Here is a 25,179-nt window from a genome sequence, read left to right as displayed (position 1 = left end):
GTGTTATACTGGTGCGCAGGGCCACATAGCTGTGTTATACTGGTGCGCAGGGCCACATAGCTGTGTGTTATACTGGAGCGCAGGGCCACATAGCTGTGTGTTATACTGGTGCGCAGGGCCACATAGCTGAGTGTTATACTGGTGCGCAGGGCCACATAGCTGAGTGTTATACTGGTGCGCAGGGCCACATAGCTTTGTTATACTGGTGCGCAGGGCCACATAGCTGTGTGTTATACTGGTTCGCCGGGCCACATAGCTGAGTGTTATACTGGTGCGCAGGGCCACATAGCTGTGTGTTATACTGGTGCGCAGGGCCACATAGCTGAGTGTTATACTGGTGCGCAGGGCCACATAGCTGTGTGTTATACTGGTGCGCCGGGCCACATAGCTGAGTGTTATACTGGTGCGCAGGGCCACATAGCTGTGTGTTATACTGGTGCGCAGGGCCACATAGCTGAGTGTTATACTGGTGCGCAGGGCCACATAGCTGTGTGTTATACTGGTGCGCAGGGCCACATAGCTGTGTGTTATACTGGTGCGCAGGGCCACATAGCTGAGTGTTATACTGGTGCGCAGGGCCACATAGCTGTGTGTTATACTGGTGCGCAGGGCCACATAGCTGTGTTATACTGGTGCGCAGGGCCACATAGCTGTGTGTTATACTGGAGCGCAGGGCCACATAGCTGTGTTATACTGGTGCGCAGGGCCACATAGCTGAGTGTTATACTGGTGCGCAGGGCCACATAGCTGAGTGTTATACTGGTGCGCAGGGCCACATAGCTGAGTGTTATACTGGTGCGCAGGGCCACATAGCTGTGTTATACTGGTGCGCAGGGCCACATAGCTGTGTGTTATACTGGTGCGCAGGGCCACATAGCTGTGTTATACTGGTGCGCAGGGCCACATAGCTGTGTGTTATACTGTTGCGCAGGGCCACATAGCTGTGTGTTATACTGGTGCGCAGGGCCACATAGCTGTGTGTTATACTGGTGCGCAGGGCCACATAGCTGTGTGTTATACTGGAGCGCAGGGCCACATAGCTGTGTGTTATACTGGTTAGCAGGACCACATAGCTGAGTGTTATACTGGTGCGCAGGGCCACATAGCTGAGTGTTATACTGGAGCGCAGGGCCAAATAGCTGAGTGTTATACTGGTGCGCAGGGCCACATAGCTGAGTGTTATACTGGTGCGCAGGGCCACATAGCTGAGTGTTATACTGGAGCGCAGGGCCACATAGCTGAGTGTTATACTGTTGCGCAGGACCACATAGCTGTGTGTTATACTGTTGCGCAGGGCCACATAGCTGTGTGTTATACTGTTGCGCAGGGCCACATAGCTGTGTGTTATACTGTTGCGCAGGGCCACATAGCTGTGTGTTATACTGTTGCGCAGGGCCACATAGCTGTGTGTTATACTGTTGCGCAGGGCCACATATACATTATTACTATATCTGGCAGAGGTCTTCAGCTACATTAGTATATATTTTATCTAACCCTTTAGAATTTGCCCAGAGAAGGGACATCGGAGAAGACAAAATTGTACATTCAGGATCTAGAAGATGATCGCAGGCAGGCTTTGGAGCAGCACCAGGACATGGTGAATAATGTCTACACCCTGAAAATGAGTCTGCGGCAAGCTGAGGACCTGCGAGACAAGGTAAATAGAGGCTGCTTTCCTGACACCATCTGCAATGCCTTGCCTTAGGTAACCAGCACACAATGCCGTGCACCGCAGCAGTAATATGTCATCATCAGCAACGCCTTGCCTTAGGTAACCAGCACACAATGCCGTGCACCGCAGCAGTAACATGTCATCATCAGCAACGCCTTGCCTTAGGTAACCAGCACACAATGTCGTGCACCGCAGCAGTAACACGTCGTCATCTGCAATACCTTGGTAACCAGCACACAATGCCGTGCACCACAGCAGTAACATGCCATCATCATATGCAATATCTTGGTAACCCACTCGCAATGCCGTGCACCGCAGCAGTAACATGCCATCATCAGCAACGCCTTGCCTTAGGTAACCAACACACAATACCGTGCACCACAGCAGTAACATGTCATCATCTCCAATGCCTGCTTTAGGTAACCAGCACACAATGCCGTGCACCGCAGCAGTAACATGCCATCATCAGCAACACCTTGCCTTAGGTAACCAACGCACAATGCCATGCACCGCAGCAGTAACATGCCATCATCAGCAACACCTTGCCTTAGGTAACCAACACACAATGCCGTGCACCGCAGCAGTAACATGCCATCATCAGCAACACCTTGCCTTAGGTAGCCAACACACAATGCCGTGCACCACAGCAGTAACATGCCATCATCAGCAACACCTTGCCTTAGGTAACCAACACACAATGCCGTGCACCGCAGCAGTAACATGCCATCATCAGCAATGCCTTGCCTTAGGTAACCAACACACAATGCCGTGCACCGCAGCAGTAACATGCCATCATCAGCAACGCCTTGCCTTAGGTAACCAACACACAATACCGTGCACCACAGCAGTAACATGTCATCATCTCCAATGCCTGCTGTAGGTAACCAACACACAATGCCGTGCACCGCAGCAGTAACATGCCATCATCAGCAACACCTTGCCTTAGGTAACCAACACACAATGCCGTGCACCGCAGCAGTAACATGCCATCATCAGCAACACCTTGCCTTAGGTAACCAACACACAATGCCGTGCACCGCAGCAGTAACATGCCATCATCAGCAACACCTTGCCTTAGGTAACCAACACACAATGCCATGCACCACAGCAGTAACACGTCATCATCTGCAACACCTTGGTAACCAGCACACAATGCCGTGCACCGCAGCAGTAACACGTCATCATCTGCAATACCTTGGTAACCAGCACACAATGCCGTGCACCGCAGCAGTAACATGCCATCATCAGCAACGCCTTGCCTTAGGTAACCAACACACAATACCGTGCACCACAGCAGTAACATGTCATCATCTCCAATGCCTGCTGTAGGTAACCAACACACAATGCCGTGCACCGCAGCAGTAACATGCCATCATCAGCAACACCTTGCCTTAGGTAACCAACACACAATGCCGTGCACCGCAGCAGTAACATGCCATCATCAGCAACACCTTGCCTTAGGTAACCAACACACAATGCCGTGCACCGCAGCAGTAACATGCCATCATCAGCAACACCTTGCCTTAGGTAACCAACACACAATGCCATGCACCACAGCAGTAACACGTCATCATCTGCAACACCTTGGTAACCAGCACACAATGCCGTGCACCGCAGCAGTAACACGTCATCATCTGCAATACCTTGGTAACCAGCACACAATGCCGTGCACCGCAGCAGTAACACGTCATCATCTGCAATACCTTGGTAACCAGCACACAATGCCGTGCACCGCAGCAGTAACACGTCATCATCTGCAATACCTTGGTAACCAGCACACAATGCCGTGCACCGCAGCAGTTACACGTCATCATCTGCAATACCTTGGTAACCAGCACACAATGCCGTGCACCGCAGCAGTTACACGTCATCATCTGCAATACCTTGGTAACCAGCACACAATGCCGTGCACCGCAGCAGTAACATACCACCAAAGAATTGAGACTGCATTTGATTCATTGAGGTTCATTTCTTTTTTTACTGATAGTGGCTAGTGTGGGAAGTGCCGGGACAGGGCGGGCAGTGCCGGGACAGGGCGGGCAGTGCCGGGACAATGCGGGCTGTGCCGGGACAGCGCGGGAAGTGGTTAGACAGTGGAATCTCACACATGATTCTCTTCTTCCTCAGTACTTGGAAGAGAAAGAGGTCTTGGAACTCCAGTGCACAACGCTGAAGAAAGACTCAAAAATGTACAAAGAGCGTATTGGGGTTATATTACAGCAGATGGAGGAAGTGTGCGTGGAACGGAACCTGGTATGAAGCTACAGTCCAAAAATATATTCTCACTGTGTTTGTTTTAGGCAATCAGGTTTCTGTTACATGTTGTTGTTTTTTATGTATGAACCGCGACTCTGGTGTCAGCTGTTTTCCCAACGCCAAGAAGCAGTTATTGCTAGCGTGGCACCACCCTCCCGCTTGTGTCGCACCGTCACAACACCCTACCCACACCCGCTTGTGTCGCACCACCCTCCTGCTAGCGTGGCACCACCCTCCTGCTAGCGTGGCACCACCCTCCTGCTAGCGTGGCACCACCCTCCCGCTTGTGTCGCACCGTCACAACACCCTACCCACACCCGCTTGTGTCGCACCACCCTCCTGCTAGCGTGGCACCACCCTCCTGCTAGCGTGGCACCACCCTCCTGCTAGCGTGGCACCACCCTCCTGCTTGTGCCGCATCGTCACAACACCCTCCCAACACCCGCTTGTGTCGCACTACCCTCCCAGCTTGTGTCGCACAACCCTCCCAGCTTGTGTCGCACAACCCTCCCAGCTTGTGTCGCAGAACCCTCCCCGCTTGTGTCGCAGAACCCTCCTTGCTTGTGTCGCACCACCCTCCTTGCTTGTGTTGCACCATCCTCGCCGCGTGTCCTCCCGCTTGTGTCGCACCACCTTCCCACTTGTGTCGCACCACCCTCCCCGCTTGTGCCGCATCGTCACAACACCCTCCCAACACCCGCTTGTGTCGCACAACCCTCCCCGCTTGTGTCGCATCACCCTCCTTGCTTGTGTCGCACCACCATCCTTGCTTGTGTTGCACCATCCTCGCCGCTTGTCCTCCCCGCTTGTGTCGCACCACCCTCCCCGCTTGTGTCGCACCACCCTCCCCGCTTGTGTCGCACCACCTTCCCGCTTGTGTCGCACCACCTTCCCGCTTGTGTCGCACCACCTTCCCGCTTGTGTCGCACCACCCTCCCCGCTTGTGTCGCACCACCCTCCCCGCTTGTGTCGCACCACCCTCCCGCTTGTGTCGCACTACCCTCCCGCTTGTCCTCCCCGCTTGTGTCGCACCACCCTCCCCGCTTGTGTCGCACCACCCTCCCCGCTTGTGTCGCACCACCCTCCCGCTTGTCCTCTCCGCTTGTGTCGCACCACCCTCCCCGCTTGTGTCGCACCACCCTCCACGCTTGTGTCGCACCACCCTCCACGCTTGTGTCGCACCACCCTCCCAGCTTGTCCTCACCGCTTGTGTCGCACCACCCTCCTCGCTTGTGTCGCACCACCCTCCCCGCTTGTGTCGCACCACCCTCCCCGCTTGTGTCGCACCACCCTCCCCGCTTGTGTCGCACCACCCTCCCCGCTTGTGTCGCACCACCCTCCCCGCTTGTGTCGCACCACCCTCCCCGCTTGTGTCGCACCACCCTTCTCGCTTGTGTCACACCACCCTCCCGCTCTCCCCCAGCTTCTTTCCAGCATTACTCCTAGAGGTTGGAGAGGAATGGTTGGTCATCAGGTAAGGACACATCATTTCACAGATGAGATTTCTGATATAATGAAGGTGTGACCCGATCCGCAGATCTCTCACAGTTTATCTTGTCTGTCGCCTGGCCCATGTTATACAGCTCTGGCTGATAAACTGGACACGTTCCATAGGGCCATCTTGTGTTCCTGTGTATATACATAGAATTGGATGCAGTTGGGTATAATGGGACACCGCTGGTGGACTTACTCCCTGTATTTGATCACTTTCACCCCACATTTGGTGACAATCTCCCCTTCCTCACGCCCTAGGCCATTGCTACAAGGGAGGAGTTCCACAGGCAACATACCAAGAGCCTGGTGGAGAAAGACGGCTACCGCAAACAGATCCGAGACCTGGGGGAGAAATGTGATGATCTGCAAATCCAGCTGTTCAGGAGCGAGGAATTATTGTTAGCTCTGGAGACCAAGCTGAAGAGGAAAGAGGCCTCAGCGCTGGTACAGATAACCATTCCTCAGTGATATCCGTAATCGTATTGCGTTCCAGAGTCTCCTAGAGGACTCGCGTCATTTGTGGTAATGATCAGTATAAAGGAGGTCATTCAGTCCTGAGCGCTGGGCTGCCCATATTGCTGTCCTGCGATCTGATAGTTCACCGTGCAAGTGTACGATCGCATGTGTACGCTGAGCTGCTCTAATCCAGTGTGTGCGCAGCCCAGGACTTGCTCCTACACTGAGATAGAATCAGGCTGATCAGGGCCGGCGCTGACGTCACACACTCTCCCTAAAAACGCTTGGACACGCCTGCGTTTTTCCGGACACTCCCTGAAAATGGTCAATTACCACCCACATATGCCCTCTTCCTGTCAATCACTCCGCGAACGCCCGTGCAAACGGATTTTTGCACCATCCCGTCGCTGACCGACTATGCCCGTTGTTGATGGCTGACACGCGTGCGCATTGCGGTGCATACGTATGCGCAGTTAGTATCTGATAGCAGTCAGGTCTGAATGACCCCCAAAGTGTCTCTATAGATGTAGAAAGCACCAGTGACACAAGCAGGGTGCCAGAGGGTACTGCAGCGCAGAGAGATGTCTCCTGGTGATCTGTGACCCTTTGTCTAGCACTTACACGTTGCGTCTGCGGGAGACTGCACTCCACTAACGCTTCTCTGTTCTTCTTCCCTCTCTGCAGGCGTAAAGCGACACATATCTAAGATGCACACATTTACTATTTTGCTTTGCATGCACGGTTGGGAAAGTCATATATTTATGCCACAAATAATGAATGTATGGCAACTATAAATCGATGGCGAGAACTTGTTATTGAGTGTGGCGATCTAATGTACAAGACAAGAGAGTGAATATAACAGTCTATTAGTCATTTGTTACAATCTGGGAAGAAAATCCCCAAAAGTCTGAGCATTGTTGAAGGACGCAGTGACCTGTTGTATGGAGTGTAGGTACATGGCGGTGAGACACTGTGTTACATGACTGCAGTGACCTGTTGTATGGTGTGTAGGTACATGGCGGTGTGACACTGTTACACGATTGCAGTGACCTGTTGTATGGAGTGTAGGTACATGGCAGTGAGACACTGTGTTACATGACTGCAGTGACCTGTTGTATGGAGTGTAGGTACATGGCGGTGAGACACTGTGTTACATTACTGCAGTGACCTGTTGTATGGAGTGTAGGTGCATGGCGGTGAGACACTGTGTTACATTACTGCAGTGACCTGTTTTGTGGAGTGTAGGTACATGGCGGTGAGACACTGTGTTACACGATTGCAGTGACCTGTTGTATGGAGTGTAGGTACATGGCGGTGGGACACTGTGTTACACAATTGCAGTGACCTGTTGTATGGAGTGTAGGTGCATGGTGGTGAGACACTGTGTTACATTACTGCAGTGATCTGTTATATGGAGTGTAGGTACATGGCGGTGTGACACTGTGTTACACGATTGCAGTGACCTGTTGTATGGAGTGTAGGTACATGGCAGTGAGACACTGTGTTACATGACTGCAGTGACCTGTTGTATGGAGTTTAGGTACATGGCGGTGAGACACTGTGTTACACGACTGCAGTGACCTGTTGTATGGAGTGTAGGTACATGGCGGTGAGACACTGTGTTACATTACTGCAGTGACCTGTTGTATGGAGTGTAGGTACATGGCAGTGAGACACTGTGTTACACGATTGCAGTGACCTGTTGTATGGAGTGTAGGTACATGGCAGTGAGACACTGTGTTACATGACTGCAGTGACCTGTTGTATGGAGTTTAGGTACATGGCGGTGAGACACTGTGTTACACGACTGCAGTGACCTGTTGTATGGAGTGTAGGTACATGGCAGTGAGACACTGTGTTACATGACTGCAGTGACCTGTTGTATGGAGTTTAGGTGCATGGCGGTGAGACACTGTGTTACACGATTGCAGTGACCTGTTGTATGGAGTGTAGGTACATGGCAGTGAGACACTGTGTTACATGACTGCAGTGACTTGTATGGAGTGTAGGTACATGGCGGTGTGATACTGTGTTACATTACTGCAGTGACCTGTTGTATGGAGTGTAGGTACATGGCGGTGAGACACTGTGTTACATTACTGCAGTGATCTGTTGTATGGAGTGTAGGTACATGGCGGTGAGACACTGTGTTACACGACTGCAGTGACCTGTTGTATGGAGTGTAGGTGCATGGTGGTGAGACACTGTGTTACATTACTGCACTGACCTGTTGTATGGAGTGTAAGTACATGGCGGTGAGACACTGTGTTACATGACTGCAGTGACTTGTTGTATGGAGTGTAGGTACATGGCGGTGTGATACTGTGTTACATTACTGCAGTGACCTGTTGTATGGAGTGTAGGTACATGGCGGTGAGACACTGTGTTACATTGCTACAGTGACCTGTTGTATGGAGTGTAAGTACATGGCGGTGAGACACTGTGTTACATGACTGCAGTGACTTGTTGTATGGAGTGTAGGTACATGGCGGTGTGATACTGTGTTACATTACTGCAGTGACCTGTTGTATGGAGTGTAGGTACATGGCGGTGAGACACTGTGTTACATTGCTGCAGTGACTTGTTGTATGGAGTGTAGGTACATGGCGGTGAGACACTGTGTTACACGATTGCAGTGACCTGTTGTATGGAGTGTAGGTACATGGCGGTGAGACACTGTGTTACACGATTGCAGTGACCTGTTGTATGGAGTGTAGGTACATGGAGGTGAGACACTGTGTTACATTACTGCAGTGACCTGTTGTATGGAGTGTAGGTACATGGCGGTGAGACACTGTGTTACATTACTGCAGTGACCTGTTGTATGGAGTGTAGGTACATGGCGGTGAGACACTGTGTTACATTACTGCAGTGATCTGTTGTATGGAGTGTAGGTACATGGCGGTGAGACACTGTGTTACACGACTGCAGTGACCTGTTGTATGGAGTGTAGGTGCATGGTGGTGAGACACTGTGTTACATTACTGCAGTGATCTGTTATATGGAGTGTAGGTACATAGCAGTGAGACACTGTGTTACATGACTGCAGTGACCTGTTGTATGGAGTGTAGGTACATGGCGGTGAGACACTGTGTTACATTGCTGCAGTGACCTGTTGTATGGAGTGTAGGTACATGGCGGTGAGACACTGTGTTACACGATTGCAGTGACCTGTTGTATGGAGTGTAGGTACATGGCGGTGAGACACTGTGTTACACGATTGTAGTGACCTGTTGTATGGAGTGTAGGTATATGGCGGTGAGACACTGTGTTACATTACTGCAGTGACCTGTTGTATGGAGTGTAGGTACATGGCAGTGAGACACTGTGTTACATGACTGCAGTGACCTGTTGTATGGAGTTTAGGTACATGGCGGTGAGACACTGTGTTACACGACTGCAGTGACCTGTTGTATGGAGTGTAGGTACATGGCGGTGAGACACTGTGTTACATTACTGCAGTGACCTGTTGTATGGAGTGTAAGTACATGGCGGTGAGACACTGTGTTACATTGCTGCAGTGACCTGTTGTATGGAGTGTAGGTACATGGCAGTGAGACACTGTGTTACATGACTGCAGTGACCTGTTGTATGGAGTTTAGGTACATGGCGGTGAGACACTGTGTTACACGACTGCAGTGACCTGTTGTATGGAGTGTAGGTACATGGCAGTGAGACACTGTGTTACATGACTGCAGTGACCTGTTGTATGGAGTTTAGGTACATGGCGGTGAGACACTGTGTTACACGACTGCAGTGACCTGTTGTATGGAGGGTAGGTACATGGCGGTGAGACACTGTGTTACATTACTGCAGTGACCTGTTGTATGGAGTGTAAGTACATGGCGGTGAGACACTGTGTTACATGACTGCAGTGACTTGTTGTATGGAGTGTAGGTACATGGCGGTGTGATACTGTGTTACATTGCTGCAGTGACCTGTTGTATGGAGTGTAGGTACATGGCGGTGAGACACTGTGTTACACGATTGCAGTGACCTGTTGTATGGAGTGTAGGTACATGGCGGTGAGACACTGTGTTACACGATTGCAGTGACCTGTTGTATGGAGTGTAGGTACATGGAGGTGAGACACTGTGTTACATTACTGCAGTGACCTGTTGTATGGAGTGTAGGTACATGGCGGTGAGACACTGTGTTACATTACTGCAGTGACCTGTTGTATGGAGTGTAGGTACATGGCGGTGAGACACTGTGTTACATTACTGCAGTGATCTGTTGTATGGAGTGTAGGTACATGGCGGTGAGACACTGTGTTACACGACTGCAGTGACCTGTTGTATGGAGTGTAGGTGCATGGTGGTGAGACACTGTGTTACATTACTGCAGTGATCTGTTATATGGAGTGTAGGTACATAGCAGTGAGACACTGTGTTACATGACTGCAGTGACTTGTATGGAGTGTAGGTACATGGCGGTGTGATACTGTGTTACATTACTGCAGTGACCTGTTGTATGGAGTGTAGGTACATGGCGGTGAGACACTGTGTTACATTGCTGCAGTGACCTGTTGTATGGAGTGTAGGTACATGGCGGTGAGACACTGTGTTACACGATTGCAGTGACCTGTTGTATGGAGTGTAGGTACATGGCGGTGAGACACTGTGTTACACGATTGCAGTGACCTGTTGTATGGAGTGTAGGTATATGGCGGTGACGCACTTTGTTACATTACTGCAGTGATCTGTTATATGGAGTGTAGGTACATGGCAGTGAGACACTGTGTTACATGACTGCAGTGACCTGTTGTATGGAGTGTAGGTGCATGGTGGTGAGACACTGTGTTACATTACTGCAGTGATCTGTTATATGGAGTGTAGGTACATGGCAGTGAGACACTGTGTTACATTACTGCAGTGATCTGTTGTATGGAGTGTAGGTACAAGGCAGTGAGACACTGTGTTACATGACTGCAGTGACTTGTATGGAGTGTAGGTACATGGCGGTGTGATACTGTGTTACATTACTGCAGTGACCTGTTGTATGGAGTGTAGGTACATGGCGGTGAGACACTGTGTTACATTGCTGCAGTGACCTGTTATATGGAGTGTAGGTACATGGCAGTGAGACACTGTGTTACATTACTGCAGTGATCTGTTATATGGAGTGTAGGTACATGGCAGTGAGACACTGTTACATGACTGCAGTGATCTGTTATATGGAGTGTAGGTACATGGCGGTGTGACACTGTGTTACACGATTGCAGTGACCTGTTGTATGGAGTGTAGGTACATGGCAGTGAGACACTGTGTTACACGATTGCAGTGACCTGTTGTATGGAGTGTAGGTACATGGCGGTGAGACACTGTGTTACACGATTGCAGTGACCTGTTGTGTGGAGTGTAGGTACATGGCGGTGAGACACTGTTACACGATTGCAGTGACCTGTTGTATGGAGTGTAGGTATATGGCGGTGAGACACTGTGTTACATTACTGCAGTGACCTGTTGTATGGAGTGTAGGTACATGACGGTGAGACACTGTGTTACATTACTGCAGTGACCTGTTGTATGGAGTGTAGGTACATGGCGGTGAGACACTGTGTTACACGACTGCAGTGACCTGTTGTATGGAGTGTAGGTGCATGGTGGTGAGACACTGTGTTACATGACTGCAGTGACCTGTTGTATGGAGTGTAGGTACATGGCAGTGAGACACTGTGTTACATTACTGCAGTGACCTGTTGTATGGAGTGTAGGTACATGGCGGTGAGACACTGTGTTACATTACTGCAGTGACCTGTTGTATGGAGTGTAGGTACATGGCGGTGAGACACTGTGTTACATTACTGCAGTGACCTGTTGTATGGAGTGTAAGTACATGGCGGTGAGACACTGTGTTACATGACTGCAGTGACTTGTTGTATGGAGTGTAGGTACATGGCGGTGTGATACTGTGTTACATTACTGCAGTGACCTGTTGTATGGAGTGTAGGTACATGGCAGTGAGACACTGTGTTACATGACTGCAGTGACCTGTTGTATGGAGTTTAGGTACATGGCGGTGAGACACTGTGTTACACGACTGCAGTGACCTGTTGTATGGAGTGTAGGTACATGGCGGTGAGACACTGTGTTACATTACTGCAGTGATCTGTTGTATGGAGTGTAGGTACATGGCAGTGAGACACTGTGTTACATGACTGCAGTGACTTGTATGGAGTGTAGGTACATGGCGGTGTGATACTGTTACATTACTGCAGTGACCTGTTGTATGGAGTGTAGGTACATGGCGGTGAGACACTGTGTTACATTACTGCAGTGATCTGTTATATGGAGTGTAGGTACATGGCAGTGAGACACTGTGTTACATGACTGCAGTGATCTGTTATATGGAGTGTAGGTACATGGCGGTGTGACACTGTGTTACACGATTGCAGTGACCTGTTGTATGGAGTGTAGGTACATGGCAGTGAGACACTGTGTTACACGATTGCAGTGACCTGTTGTATGGAGTGTAGGTACATGGCGGTGAGACACTGTGTTACACGATTGCAGTGACCTGTTGTGTGGAGTGTAGGTACATGGCGGTGAGACACTGTTACACGATTGCAGTGACCTGTTGTATGGAGTGTAGGTATATGGCGGTGAGACACTGTGTTACATTACTGCAGTGACCTGTTGTATGGAGTGTAGGTACATGACGGTGAGACACTGTGTTACATTACTGCAGTGACCTGTTGTATGGAGTGTAGGTACATGGCGGTGAGACACTGTGTTACACGACTGCAGTGACCTGTTGTATGGAGTGTAGGTGCATGGTGGTGAGACACTGTGTTACATTACTGCAGTGATCTGTTATATGGAGTGTAGGTACATGGCAGTGAGACACTGTGTTACATGACTGCAGTGACCTGTTGTATGGAGTGTAGGTACATGGCAGTGAGACACTGTGTTACATTACTGCAGTGACCTGTTGTATGGAGTGTAGGTACATGGCGGTGAGACACTGTGTTACATGACTGCAGTGACTTGTTGTATGGAGTGTAGGTACATGGCGGTGTGATACTGTGTTACATTACTGCAGTGACCTGTTGTATGGAGTGTAGGTACATGGCGGTGAGACACTGTGTTACATTGCTGCAGTGACCTGTTGTATGGAGTGTAGGTACATGGCGGTGAGACACTGTGTTACACGATTGCAGTGACCTGTTGTATGGAGTGTAGGTACATGGCGGTGAGACACTGTGTTACACGATTGCAGTGACCTGTTGTATGGAGTGTAGGTACATGGAGGTGAGACACTGTGTTACATTACTGCAGTGACCTGTTGTATGGAGTGTAGGTACATGGCGGTGAGACACTGTGTTACATTACTGCAGTGACCTGTTGTATGGAGTGTAGGTACATGGCGGTGAGACACTGTGTTACATTACTGCAGTGATCTGTTGTATGGAGTGTAGGTACATGGCGGTGAGACACTGTGTTACACGACTGCGGTGACCTGTTGTATGGAGTGTAGGTGCATGGTGGTGAGACACTGTGTTACATTACTGCAGTGATCTGTTATATGGAGTGTAGGTACATAGCAGTGAGACACTGTGTTACATGACTGCTGTGACTTGTATGGAGTGTAGGTACATGGCGGTGTGATACTGTGTTACATTACTGCAGTGACCTGTTGTATGGAGTGTAGGTACATGGCGGTGAGACACTGTGTTACATTGCTGCAGTGACCTGTTGTATGGAGTGTAGGTACATGGCGGTGAGACACTGTGTTACACGATTGCAGTGACCTGTTGTATGGAGTGTAGGTACATGGAGGTGAGACACTGTGTTACATTACTGCAGTGACCTGTTGTATGGAGTGTAGGTACATGGCGGTGAGACACTGTGTTACACGATTGCAGTGACCTGTTGTATGGAGTGTAGGTATATGGCGGTGACACACTTTGTTACATTACTGCAGTGATCTGTTATATGGAGTGTAGGTACATGGCAGTGAGACACTGTGTTACATGACTGCAGTGACCTGTTGTATGGAGTGTAGGTGCATGGTGGTGAGACACTGTGTTACATTACTGCAGTGATCTGTTGTATGGAGTGTAGGTACATGGCAGTGAGACACTGTGTTACATGACTGCAGTGACTTGTATGGAGTGTAGGTACATGGCGGTGTGATACTGTGTTACATTACTGCAGTGACCTGTTGTATGGAGTGTAGGTACATGGCGGTGAGACACTGTGTTACATTGCTGCAGTGACCTGTTGTATGGAGTGTAGGTACATGGCGGTGAGACACTGTGTTACATTGCTGCAGTGACCTGTTGTATGGAGTGTAGGTACATGGCGGTGAGACACTGTGTTACACGATTGCAGTGACCTGTTGTATGGAGTGTAGGTACATGGCGGTGAGACACTGTGTTACACGATTGCAGTGACCTGTTGTATGGAGTGTAGGTATATGGCGGTGACACACTTTGTTACATTACTGCAGTGATCTGTTATATGGAGTGTAGGTACATGGCAGTGAGACACTGTGTTACATGACTGCAGTGACCTGTTGTATGGAGTGTAGGTACATGGCGGTGAGACACTGTGTTACATTGCTGCAGTGACCTGTTGTATGGAGTGTAGGTACATGGCGGTGAGACACTGTGTTACACGATTGCAGTGACCTGTTGTATGGAGTGTAGGTACATGGCGGTGAGACACTGTGTTACACGATTGCAGTGACCTGTTGTATGGAGTGTAGGTATATGGCGGTGACACACTTTGTTACATTACTGCAGTGATCTGTTATATGGAGTGTAGGTACATGGCAGTGAGACACTGTGTTACATGACTGCAGTGACCTGTTGTATGGAGTGTAGGTGCATGGTGGTGAGACACTGTGTTACATTACTGCAGTGATCTGTTATATGGAGTGTAGGTACATGGCGGTGTGACACTGTGTTACACGATTGCAGTGACCTGTTGTATGGAGTGTAGGTACATGGCAGTGAGACACTGTGTTACACGATTGCAGTGACCTGTTGTATGGAGTGTAGGTACATGGCGGTGAGACACTGTGTTACACGATTGCAGTGACCTGTTGTGTGGAGTGTAGGTACATGGCGGTGAGACACTGTTACACGATTGCAGTGACCTGTTGTATGGAGTGTAGGTATATGGCGGTGAGACACTGTGTTACATTACTGCAGTGACCTGTTGTATGGAGTGTAGGTACATGACGGTGAGACACTGTGTTACATTACTGCAGTGACCTGTTGTATGGAGTGTAGGTACATGGCGGTGAGACACTGTGTTACACGACTGCAGTGACCTGTTGTATGGAGTGTAGGTGCATGGTGGTGAGACACTGTGTTACACGATTGCAGTGACCTGTTGTATGGAGTGTAGGTATATGGCGGTGACACACTTTGTTACATTACTGCAGTGATCTGTTATATGGAGTGTAGGTACATGGCAGTGAGACACTGTGTTACATGACTGCAGTGACCTGTTGTATGGAGTGTAGGTGCATGGTGGTGAGACACTGTGTTACATTACTGCAGTGATCTGTTATATGGAGTGTAGGTACATGGCAGTGAGACACTGTGTTACATGACTGCAGTGACCTGTTGTATGGAGTGTAGGTACATGGCAGTGAGACACTGTGTTACATTACTGCAGTGACCTGTTGTATGGAGTGTAGGTACATGGCGGTGAGACACTGTGTTACATTACTGCAGTAACCTGTTGTATGGAGTGTAGGTACATGGCGGTGAGACACTTTGTTACATTACTGCAGTGACCTGTTGTATGGAGTGTAGGTACATGGCGTTGAGACACTTTGTTACATTACTGCAGTGACCTGTTGTATGGAGTGTAGGTATATGGCGGTGACACACTTTGTTACATTACTGCAGTGACCTGTTGTATGGAGTGTAGGTACATGGCGGTGAGACACTGTGTTACACGATTGCAGTGACCTGTTGTATGGAGTGTAGGTACATGGCGGTGAGACACTGTGTTACATGACTGCAGTGATCTGTTGTATGGAGTGTAGGTACATGGCGGTGAGACACTTTGTTACATTACTGCAGTGACCTCTTGTATGGAGTGTAGGTACATTGCAGTGAGACACTGTGTTACATGACTGCAGTGACCTGTTGTATGGAGTGTAGGTACATGGCGGTGAGACACTGTGTTACACGATTGCAGTGACCTGTTGTATGGAGTGTAGGTACATGGCGGCGAGACACTGTGTTACACGATTGCAGTGACCTGTTGTATGGAGTGTAGGTACATGGCGGGGAGACACTGTGTTACATGACTGCAGTGACCTGTTGTATGGAGTATAGGTACATGGCAGTGAGACACTGTGTTACATGACGGCAGTGACCTGTTGTATGGAGTGTAGGTACATGGCGGTGAGACACTGTGTTACACGATTGCAGTGACCTGTTGTATGGAGTGTAGGTACATGGCGGTGAGACACTGTGTTACACGATTGCAGTGACCTGTTGTATGGAGTGTAGGTACATGGCGGTGAGACACTGTGTTACATTACTGCAGTGACCTGTTGTATGGAGTGTAGGTACATGGCGGTGACACACTTTGTTACATTACTGCAGTGACCTGTTGTATGGAGTGTAGGTACATGGCGGCGAGACACTGTGTTACACGATTGCAGTGACCTGTTGTATGGAGTGTAGGTACATGGCGGGGAGACACTGTGTTACATGACTGCAGTGATCTGTTGTATGGAGTGTAGGTACATGGCGGTGAGACACTTTGTTACATTACTGCAGTGACCTGTTGTATGGAGTGTAGGTACATGGCGGTGAGACACTGTGTTACACGATTGCTGTGACCTGTTGTATGGAGTGTAGGTACATGGCGGCGAGACACTGTGTTACATGACTGTAGTGACCTGTTGTATGGAGTGTAGGTACATGGCAGTGAGACACTTTGTTACATGACTGCAGTGACCTGTTGTATGGAGTGTAGGTACATGGCGTGAGACACTGTGTTACACGATTGCAGTGACCTGTTGTATAGAGTGTAGGTACATGGCGGTGAGACACTGTGTTACATTACTGCAGTGACCTGTTGTTACATTACTGCAGTGACCTGTTGTATGGAGTAGGTACATGGCGGTGAGACACTGTGTTACATTACTGCAGTGACCTGTTGTATGGAGTGTAGGTACATGGCGGTGAGACACTGTGTTACATTACTGCAGTGACCTGTTGTATGGAGTGTAGGTACATGGCGGTGAGACACTGTGTTACACGATTGCAGTGACCTGTTGTATGGAGTGTAGGTACATGGCGGTGAGACACTGTGTTACATGACTGCAGTGACCTGTTGTATGGAGTGTAGGTACATGGCGGTGAGACAGTTTGTTACATTACTGCAGTGACCTGTTGTATGGAGTGTAGGTACATGGCGGTGAGACACTGTGTTACATTACTGCAGTGACCTGTTGTATGGAGTGTATTTACATGGCGGTGAGACACTGTGTTACATTACTGCAGTGACCTGTTGTATGGAGTGTAGGTACATGGCGGTGAGACACTGTGTTACATTACTGCAGTGACCTGTTGTATGGAGTGTAGGTACATGGCGGTGAGACACTGTGTTACATTACTGCAGTGACCTGTTGTATGGAGTGTAGGTACATGGCGTTGAGACACTTTGTTACATTACTGCAGTGACCTGTTGTATGGAGTGTAGGTATATGGCGGTAACACACTTTGTTACATTACTGCAGTGACCTGTTGTATGGAGTGTAGGTACATGGCGGCGAGACACTGTGTTACACGATTGCAGTGACCTGTTGTATGGAGTGTAGGTACATGGCGGTGAGACACTGTGTTACATGACTGCAGTGACCTGTTGTATGGAGTGTAGGTACATTGCGGTGAGACACTTTGTTACATTACTGCAGTGACCTGTTGTATGGAGTGTAGGTACATGGCGGTGAGACACTGTGTTACATGACTGCAGTGACCTGTTGTATGGAGTGTAGGTACATGGCGGTGAGACACTGTGTTACACGATTGCAGTGACCTGTTGTATGGAGTGTAGATACATGGCGGTGAGACACTGTGTTACATTACTGCAGTGATCTGTTGTATGGAGTGTAGGTACATGGCGGTGAGACACTGTGTTACATGACTGCAGTGACCTGCTGTATGGAGTGTAGGTACATGGCGGTGAGACACTGTGTTACACGATTGCAGTGACCTGTTGTATGGAGTGTAGGTACATGGTGTTGAGACACTGTGTTACACGATTGCAGTGACCTGTTGTATTGAGTGTAGGTACATGGCGGTGAGACACTGTGTTACACGATTGCAGTGACCTGTTGTATGGAGTGTAGGTACATGGCGGTGAGACACTGTGTTACATTACTGCAGTGACCTGTTGTATGGAGTGTAGGTACATGGCGGTGAGACACTGTGTTACACGATTGCAGTGACCTGTTGTATGGAGTGTAGGTACATGGCGGTGAGACACTGTGTTACATTACTGCAGTGACCTGTTGTATGGAGTATAGGTACATGGCGGTGAGACACTGTTACATTACTGCAGTGACCGGTTGTATGGAGTGTAGGTACATGGCGGTGAGACACTGTGTTACATTACTGCAGTGATCTGTTGTATGGAGTGTAGGTACATGGCGGTGAGACACTGTGTTACATGACTGCAGTGACCTGTTGTATGGAGTGTAGGTACATGGCGGTGAGACAGTTTGTTACATTACTGCAGTGACCTGTTGTATGGAGTGTAGGTACATGGCGGTGAGACACTGTGTTACATTACTGCAGTGACCTGTTGTATGGAGTGTAGGTACATGGCGGTGAGACACTGTGTTACATTACTGCAGTGACCTGTTGTATGGAGTGTAGGTACATGGCAGTGAGACACTGTGTTACATTACTGCAGTGACCTGTTGTATGGAGTGTAGGTACATGGCGGTGAGACACTGTGTTACATTACTGCAGTGACCTGTTGTATGGAGTGTAGGTACATGGCGTTGAGACACTTTGTTACATTACTGCAGTGACCTGTTGTATGGAGTGTAGGTATATGGCGGTAACACACTTTGTTACATTACTGCAGTGACCTGTTGTATGGAGTGTAGGTACATGGCGGCGAGACACTGTGTTACACGATTGCAGTGACCTGTTGTATGGAGTGTAGGTACATGGCGGTGAGACACTGTGTTACATGACTGCAGTGACCTGTTGTATGGAGTGTAGGTACATTGCGGTGAGACACTTTGTTACATTACTGCAGTGACCTGTTGTATGGAGTGTAGGTACATGGCAGTGAGACACTGGGGTATATTTACTAAGGTCCCGATTTTGACCGAGATGATGTTTTTTCTTCAAAGTGTCATCTCGGGAATTTACTAAGCAAAAATCTCGGCAGTGATGAGGGCATTCGTATTATTTTGGAAGTCCTAGGAAAAAATTACGAATCAATACACCATCGGTCAAATACGCCTGCAATTTGGTAGAAATCGGTCATTTACTAAAAAGTGCAAATCACAAACACTGCCGACAATAGCCAAACACTGCCGTGCTGAAATACAATTCGTGAAAAAGTGCTAAAAAAAAACAGACCTGCTTTTTCCCCCCCGTGTTCGGATAGGCATGCACGGATCCATGAGATCCGTGCATGTTTTTCAGTGGGAAGGGGTGGGAAAGTGTTATTTAAAAAAAAAAAAAATGCGTGGGGTCCCCCCTCCTAAGCAAAACCAGCCTCGGGCTCTTTGAGCCGGCCCTGGTTGAAAAAATATGGGGGAAAAAATGATAGGGGTTCCCCCATATTTAAACAACCAGCACCGGGCTCTGCGCCTGGTCCTGGTTCCAAAAATACGGGGGACAAAAAGCGTAGGGGTCCCCCGTATTTTTGAAACCAGCACCGGGCTCCACTAGCCAGATACATAATGCCACAGCCGGGGGACACTTTTATCTAGGTCCCTGCGGCCCTGGCATTACATAACCAGCTAGTCACCCCTGGCCGGGGTACCCTGGAGGAGTGGGGACCCCTTCAATCAAGGTATCCCCCCCCTCCAGCCACCCAAGGGCCAGGGGTGAAGCCCGAGGCTGTCCCCCCCCCCCATCCAAGGGCTGCGGATGGGAGGCTGATAGCCTTTTTGTCAAAAAATTAATATTGTTTTTAGTAGCAGTACTACAAGTCCCAGCAAGCCTCCCCCGCAAGCTGGTACTTGGAGAACCACAAGTACCAGCATGCGGTGGAAAACTGGGCCCGATGGTACCTGTAGTACTACTACTAAAAAAATACCCCAATAATAACAGAAGACACACACCTTGAAAGTATAACTTTAATGCATACATCCACACCACCATATACACATACTTACCTTATGTTCACACGAGGGTCGGTCCTCTTCTCCATGTAGAATCCATGGTGTACCTGTTGAAAAAATTATACTCTCAAAATCCAGGGTAGAAGGCTCCTCTTGTAATCCATTTGTAATCCTGGTACTTTGCAAAATAACAAAACGGACACCCGACCTCGCACTGAAAGGGGCCCCATGTTTTCACATGGGAGCCCTTTCCCCGAATGCCAGAAACCCCCCCTGATTTTTGTCTAAGAGGGTTCCATCAGCCAATCAGGGAGCGCCACATTGTGGCACCCTCCTGATTGGCTGTGTGCTCCTGTAGTGTCTGTCAGGCAGCACCCGGCAGTGTTACAATGCAGCGCCTATGCGCTCCATTATAACCAATGGTGGGAACTTTGTGGTTAGCGGTGAGGTTACTTTCGGTCAACCGCTGACCACAAAGTTCCCACCATTGATTACAATGGAGCGCATAGGCGCTACATTGTATCACTGCCGTGTGCTGCCTGTCATACAGTACAGGAGCACACAGCCAATCAGGAGGGTGCCACAATGCGTCCCAGCATACTATTATTCATTTGTTGTAGGAATTGCGCACACTGTCCGTTTTGTCTGTTTCTGCGCACTCTGCAGCCCCGCTCTTATCTTCTCTTTTTTTTATAATTGCTATTTTCATATAAAGCGTTAAATAAATGAAATGCTTTTTCTCTGAGATTTATCGATGTTTTCCCATGTAATGAGCGTTTGTGTGGTATTTGTGCCGTGGTACATGTGACCCTTTACAAATAAACCCTGATGTTGTTATTGTCACTCATTCGTTGATCTGAGCTCAGACTAGGACACGTTCCTGGGAAGTCCCAGAGTTCTCGGTTTATCGTGGTCACTGACACAGGTTGTCCCTGGGATGTGTAATATACAATATGGCGTCCTTTCTTCTGGTCCCAAATGCCCCCGTCTGATGGTCATCTTCAGCTCGTCCCTCTGCTTCAATAGCCCCCTCCCCCTGAATCCGCTCCCTCTCCAAAACCTGCTGCTTCTACCTTCTGAGGCCCTTTCTCAGCCAGGAAGCCCCTATCTCCATCTATCGTCTCTCACATACATTACTGTAATCTACTCATCACCGCCACCTCGCCCCAGCACTCCCATGTCACGCCCATTCAGCGGCCCATGTTTGTGTGCACTACCAGCCACCTCCCCGTCACTGCCCTGTCACCTCCCCATCACCGCCCTATCACCTCTCCGTCACCTCCCAGCCACCTCCCCGTCACCTCCCTGTCACCTCCTCATCACTGACCAGTCACCTCCCCGTCACCGCCCAGTCAACTCCACGTCACTGCCCTGGCACCTCCCCATCACTGCCCAGTCACCTCCCCATCACTGCCCAGTCACCTCCCCATCACTTCCCTGTCACTGCCTTGTCACCTCCCCATCACTGCCCTGTCACCTCCATCACTGCCTTATCACCTCTCCGTCACCTCCCAGGCACCTCCCCGTCACCTCCCATCCACCTCCCCGTCACCTCCTCATCACTGACCAGTCACCTCCCCGTCACCGCCCAGTCAACTCCACGTCACTGCCCTGGCACCTCCCCATCACTACCCTGTCACCTTCCCATCACTGCCCAGTCACCTCCCCATCACTTCCCTGCCACTGCCCCGTCACCTCCCTGTCACCGCCCAGTCACCACCCTGTCATCACCAAGTCACCTCCCAGCCACCTCCCTATCACGGCCCTGTCACTGCCCTGTCACTGCCCTGTCACCGCCCTGTCACCGCCCTGTCACTGCCCAGTCACCTCCCCATCACTACCCTGTCACCGCCAGTCACCTCCCCGTCACTGCCCAGTCACCTCCGCGTCACTGCCCAGTCACTTCCCCATCACTGCCCCGTCACCTCCCCATCACTGCCCCGTCACCTCCCCATCACTGCCCTGTCACCTCCCCATCACTGCCCCGTCACCTCCCCATCACTGCCCCGTCACCTCCCCATCACTGCCCCGTCACCTCCCCATCACTGCCCCGTCACCTCCCCATCACAGCCCCGTCACCGCCCAGTCAACTCCCCGTCACCGCCCAGTCAACTCCCCGTCACCGCCCAGTCAACTCCCCGTAACCGCCCAGTCACCTCCCCGTCACTTCCCTGTCACTGCCCTGTCTCCTCCCCGTCACCGCCCAGTCACCTCCCCGTCACCTCCCACTCGCCTCCCCGCCACTCCGTCACTGCCCAGTCGCATCCCCGTCATTACCAGGTCACCACCCAGCCACTCCCTGTCACCGCACACTCACTGCCCAGTCGCCTCCTAATCATCACCCTGTCACTGCCGCTGCTGAGGCCGTATTACAGAACATACCTCTATGGTGCGACGCATCTCAGGGACATCATTGTGACAACTGGACACATGGACTAAGGGTAAAATATGAGACAATAATAAATAATCTGTCAGGAAAATGTATTATCCTCAGTTATCATAATATTATTGGGCAGAGAGCAGCAGCCGGCCATGGGCCAGATATCACACACACACCTCAGGCAGAGAGCAGCAGCCGGCCATGGGCCAGATATCACACACACACCTCAGGCAGAGAGCAGCGGCCGGCCATGGGCCAGATATCACACACACCTCAGGCAGAGAGCAGCGGCCGGCCATGGGCCAGATATCACACACACCTCAGGCAGAGAGCAGCGGCCGGCCATGGGCCAGATATCACACACACACCTCAGGCAGAGAGCAGCGGCCGGCCATGGGCCAGATATCACACACACACCTCAGGCAGAGAGCAGCGGCCGGCCATGGGCCAGATATCACACACACACCTCAGGCAGAGAGCAGCGGCCGGCCATGGGCCAGATATCACACACACCTCAGTCAGAGAGCAGCGGCCGGCCATGGGTCAGATATCACTCACACCTCAGGCAGAGAGCAGCGGCCGGCCATGGGCCAGATATCACACACCTCAGGCAGAGAGCAGCGGCCGGCCATGGGCCAGATATCACACATACCTCAGGCAGAGAGCAGCGGCCGGCCATGGGCCAGATATCACACACACACCTCAGGCAGAGAGCAGCGGCCGGCCATGGGCCAGATATCACACACACACCTCAGGCAGAGAGCAGCGGCCGGCCATGGGCCAGATATCACACACACACCTCAGGCAGAGAGCAGCGGCCGGCCATGGGCCAGATATCACACACACACCTCAGGCAGAGAGCAGCGGCCGGCCATGGGCCAAATATCACACACACCTCAGGCAGAGAGCAGCGGCCGGCCATGGGCCAGATATCACACACACACCTCAGGCAGAGAGCAGTGGCCGGCCATGGGCCAGATATCACACACTCCTCAGGCAGAGAGCAGCGGCCGGCCATGGGCCAGATATCACTCACACACCTCAGGCAGAGAGCAGCGGCCGGCCATGGGCCAGATATCACACACACCTCAGGCAGAGAGCAGCGGCCGGCCATGGGCCAGATATCACATACCTCAGGCAGAGAGCAGCGGCCGGCCATGGGCCAGATATCACACACACACCTCAGGCAGAGAGCAGCGGCCGGCCATGGGCCAGATATCACACACACCTCAGGCAGAGAGCAGCGGCCGGCCATGGGCCAGATATCACATACCTCAGGCAGAGAGCAGCGGCCGGCCATGGGCCAGATATCACACACCTCAGGCAGAGAGCAGCAGCCGGCCATGGGCCAGATTTCTTTATCATCCACTAGGGGTCACTGGAGTACTCTTGGGATATGGACGGCGTAGCAGAACAAAGGCACTGAATATTTAAATTTAGGACTCTCCACCCCTCCATATCCCAGAGTACCTCAGTGTACGACCCCAGTGTTTTTTCGGTGCTCACAGTAATAACATCGGCTTGTGGGAAGTTCCCACATTTGGTGGAAGATTTTATTAATTTTTCATTTTTACTTTTTATTTTTACTTTTTACACTTCCCTTCCCAGTTTCTAGAAAAACATGGGTCCGGGATGGTGCCGCTGCAGCACAGCGCATGGCGTGTCGGTCCTCACAAAGAGCACCCTCACAGCCACAGGCAGCCCACTGTCTCCTGCAAGCTGGACGGAGCTTACAGAAAGAAGCCCCGTCACAGCCAGGGAAAAAACAAAGAGCTGGACGGAGCTTACAGAAAGAAGCCCCGTCACAGCCAGGATGAAGTGATCAAGAAGCTGGACGGAGCTTACAGATAGAAGCCCCGTCGCAGCCATGATCTGAGAAGCTGGACGGAGCTTACAGATAGAAGCCCCGTCGCAGCCAGGACTGGAGACATGATCACATAAGGTAGGCTGGGGAACGGGACGGTCAGCGCAGGCTGCCGCCCGCTATGTGGGGGTATTGTAAGTCGCTCCCGCCGCACATCCGGCAGTCACAACGCCCCAGCCGCTCTATACTGCAGCCGCTCCGTCCGGCCATCTCAGCCGCTACGTCCGGCTGCCCAGCATGCCAGAACCGGCGCCGCTCCGTCCACCCGCAGACAGCGTTAAGAGGGTGGCAACGGGCCGCCGCTCCGTTCGGCCGCCTAGCAACGGCCACCCGCAGACGCTCCGTCAGTCAGCAGAAACGGAGCGCTCCTGGTGACCTCCGCTGCTCGGCAAGAAAGCCTCCCTGCAATGAATTCCCTGGCTTCCCGCTGAGACACAGCGTTACAGGGAGCAAGGGGGGAAGGGGGGCGGTGAAACTGGCAGATTACAAGGTGATGTAATCTATAAACCACAGACATATATATGTGACATGTCACTAGATAATAGGCTATTGAGTCTATTTTAATGATGGTGAGGCATGTATTGTAACACTGCAGGCATGTAGTGTAACATGCCCTGTGATTATTACTGTATAATAGGCTATTTAGCCTATATATTGATGTCTGTTATTATATATTAATGTCTGTGGTTATCACTGTAGGCTGTTTAGCCTATATATTAATGTCTGTTATTATATATTAATGTCTGTGGTTATCACTGTATAACATCA

At 50.7% G+C, this 25,179-nt stretch overlaps 1 protein-coding gene across 2 annotated transcripts in view; it reads left to right on the top strand.

The window, feature by feature from the left end:
* The window catches only part of CARD9 (caspase recruitment domain family member 9), a 238,687-nt gene that overhangs the window by 200,482 nt on the left and 13,026 nt on the right, over positions 1-25,179 (top strand). For both annotated transcript variants that reach the window (XM_063935814.1, XM_063935813.1), the window contains exons 8-10: positions 1,502-1,657; positions 3,800-3,925; positions 5,681-5,866. In XM_063935814.1, the coding sequence (XP_063791884.1) occupies positions 1,502-1,657; positions 3,800-3,925; positions 5,681-5,866 (468 nt within the window). The remainder of the gene's footprint in view (positions 1-1,501; positions 1,658-3,799; positions 3,926-5,680; positions 5,867-25,179) is intronic.

Source organism: Pseudophryne corroboree, chromosome 8 (assembly GCF_028390025.1).
Source record: "Pseudophryne corroboree isolate aPseCor3 chromosome 8, aPseCor3.hap2, whole genome shotgun sequence".
Taxonomy (NCBI): domain Eukaryota; kingdom Metazoa; phylum Chordata; class Amphibia; order Anura; family Myobatrachidae; genus Pseudophryne; species Pseudophryne corroboree.
The sequence above is the reverse complement of the archived record's forward strand: the minus strand, read 5'-3'. Positions and strand labels throughout refer to the sequence as shown.